Source organism: Typopeltis vanoorti, chromosome 21, assembly GCF_054136105.1.
Source record: "Typopeltis vanoorti isolate ZY-2024b chromosome 21, IOZ_Tvanoo_1.0, whole genome shotgun sequence".
Classification (NCBI taxonomy): Eukaryota; Metazoa; Arthropoda; class Arachnida; order Uropygi; family Thelyphonidae; genus Typopeltis; species Typopeltis vanoorti.
Window position 1 is genome coordinate 46,979,948 of NC_143569.1, and position 2,525 is coordinate 46,982,472.

General features: G+C 30.3%; 1 protein-coding gene across 1 annotated transcript; it reads right to left on the reverse strand.

Moving 5' to 3' along the window:
• Window positions 1-421: 421 nt before the first annotated feature.
• LOC150094829 (uncharacterized) lies at window positions 422-2,274 on the reverse strand. Its single transcript, XM_090411436.1, has one exon. It carries the CDS (start codon window positions 1,750-1,752, stop codon window positions 643-645), a length of 1,110 nt encoding a protein of 369 aa, XP_090267562.1. The 5' UTR covers window positions 1,753-2,274; the 3' UTR covers window positions 422-642.
• Window positions 2,275-2,525: the final 251 nt, after the last annotated feature.

Sequence of the window (2,525 nt, forward strand, 5' to 3'; positions counted from 1 at the left end):
GAAATTACAATATTAACTAGAGAAAATCAGCCTTGAGAGCACACACAATTTACAAACAAAAAAATACTAGCAGTGGGCAGATGATGACGGGAGGAGTGGTTCTGTATAGTTGGTGGATTAAATAATGAATACAAAGAATTGTAGAATACACATTGAGAGTGTTTTCTCCTTGTGAGTCCTTGGATTCCTCGGAGGTGTCACATAATAATCATAATAATAATAAATTAATCCAAATAAGAAGTTACATCATTTTGTACTTTAAAATTCTTTACTTCCTGAAATTCAGGAAGTCAAAGAATTTACCTAATTATGATTTCAGGTATGGATATATTCTTTTAAAAAATGTACATTGAAATTTCTATACGCTCTGCAAACATTAAAAATACTTCAGGATTAAGCATTTAAATTATTATTTAAATATTCATAAATTTTCAAGATTTTTATTCTATTTCATAATCAAGATTTTTCTCATGTGAAATTTCTTATATTATTATTACTACTTGAAGCTCCATGAAGACAAAAGACTAACTTTGGTAGATCTGTTGTAATTACATATGTCATATTAAACCTTCAATTCATTCATTCACTATACTCACCACTTTTCTGTCAATGCATTCCATAAAATTCACTCTCTTTTCAAACTTATTTCTTAGATATTTTATCATGAAGATGAATCCTGATGTGTTTTTTAAGGCTTTGTATTTTTGGGAATGATTTTCCACATATTTCACACATACAAGATCTTATATGAATTTTACTATGTCTATTAAGAGTCCATTTTTCCATAAATGACTTGCCACATACATCACATTTATGAGGCCTCTCTTGCGTATGAATTCTTGCATGTGTTTTAAGATGTCCTGATCTTGAAAATGCTTTTCCACATATTTCACAAACATAAATTTTTGGCTTTACGTGCATTTTACTACGCTCATTAGGAGTTCCAGTTTCTGAAATTAACTTGTTACATCTTTTTCTCACACCGTTTTTCTGCTGATGATTAGTTTTACCATGTCTGTTAAGGTATCGTATTTGTGAAAATGATTTACCACATATTTCACAAATAAAAGGCTTTTCACCTGTATGAATTCTGCTATGCCTTTTAAGCGTCCCTCCTTCCAAAAATGACTTGCCACATATTTCGCATGTATAAGGTCTCTCTTGAGTGTGACTTCTGATATGTCTTTTAACATTTTGTGATTGTGCAAATGCTTTTCCACATATTTCACACATATAAGGTTTCTCCTTTGTATGAATCCTAATATGTTTATTAAGCTTTCCTGTATCTCGAAACGCTTTGCCACATATGTGACATGTGTAAGGCCTCTCTTGAGTATGGATTCTTACATGTACTTGAAGCTCTCCTGTTCTTATAAATGCTTTCCCACACATTTCACATTTATAGGGTCTCTCTTGAGTATGACTTCTTGTGTGTATTTTGAGATTTCCCATTCTTGCAAATGCTTCTCCACATACTTCACATGTATAAGGTTTCTCCTTGGTATGAATTCTTATGTGTATTTTAAGATGTCCTGTTCCTGAAAATGTTTTTCCACATACTTCACAAACATGACATTTTCCCTTTGTCTGATTCTGAATAGGTTCATCAAGCTTTCCTGTTTCTGAACTATGTATTTCATCTGCACAGGTTTCCTCCTGTAGATGAATTTTACTATGTGTTTTAAGACTTTTTAAAAATGGTTTCCTGCATATCTCATAAGTATAATTTTTATCTTCAGAGTGAATCATCATGTGTTTCAAGCTCTTTTGATGGTGAAAATAAATATTCTATCACATAATTTGCACGTGCGTTGACTATTCTGATGAGTTTTAAGGTGATCTAATCTTGAAAACAATGTGTAGCATATTTTGCTAGTGAGACTCTGTATATTGGGCTGCATTAGAAATCTTTTGTGAATTTTGTTTAGCATGATCTACTATGTATTTAAAATAAGACTAATTCTGAAAACTCCCTGTTCACAGCCTACATGGAAAAAAGTCTGTTATTAACAAGGATCCATTTATGGATATGAATATTTAAAGCATAACAAAATCCTTTAACACTCATTTCACATTCAATTATGTGACTTTTAAAGTTCTTCTAAAAGAGAAAAAAAAATTAATAAAATATTCTGCAAAACTTTCTTGTTGACTCTGGTTTACTGCGCTTGCTCAGATAAGATATAAATTTCCGAGTATAATTTGATCACCACAAAAGGACTTCATTTTCTTTTCATTTGAATTTTTTTTTTTTTTTTTGCTATCTACAGAAGATTTTTTTTTTTCTGTAAAAAGAAAAAATAAATAAATAACTTAAGTGATATAATAGATATAATGGAAAATACAAAATTTTTGATTATCTCAATTGTCATTCTACATTTCATTTGATATACACTGATCTAAGATTCATTTCCTGACTAGAAACAGAATTACGGTGTACATCATCATACATATATAAATACATGTAATGCAGTTTAGTATATTCAAAATAATAGTTTCTCTATGTACTTCACAGTCAGATGCTG

What these genes read in the sequence shown, in the direction of transcription:
- LOC150094829 (XM_090411436.1), bottom strand. Translation starts at nt 1,752, where the DNA reads ATGATGATTCACTCTGAAGATAAAAATTATACTTATGAGATATGCAGG.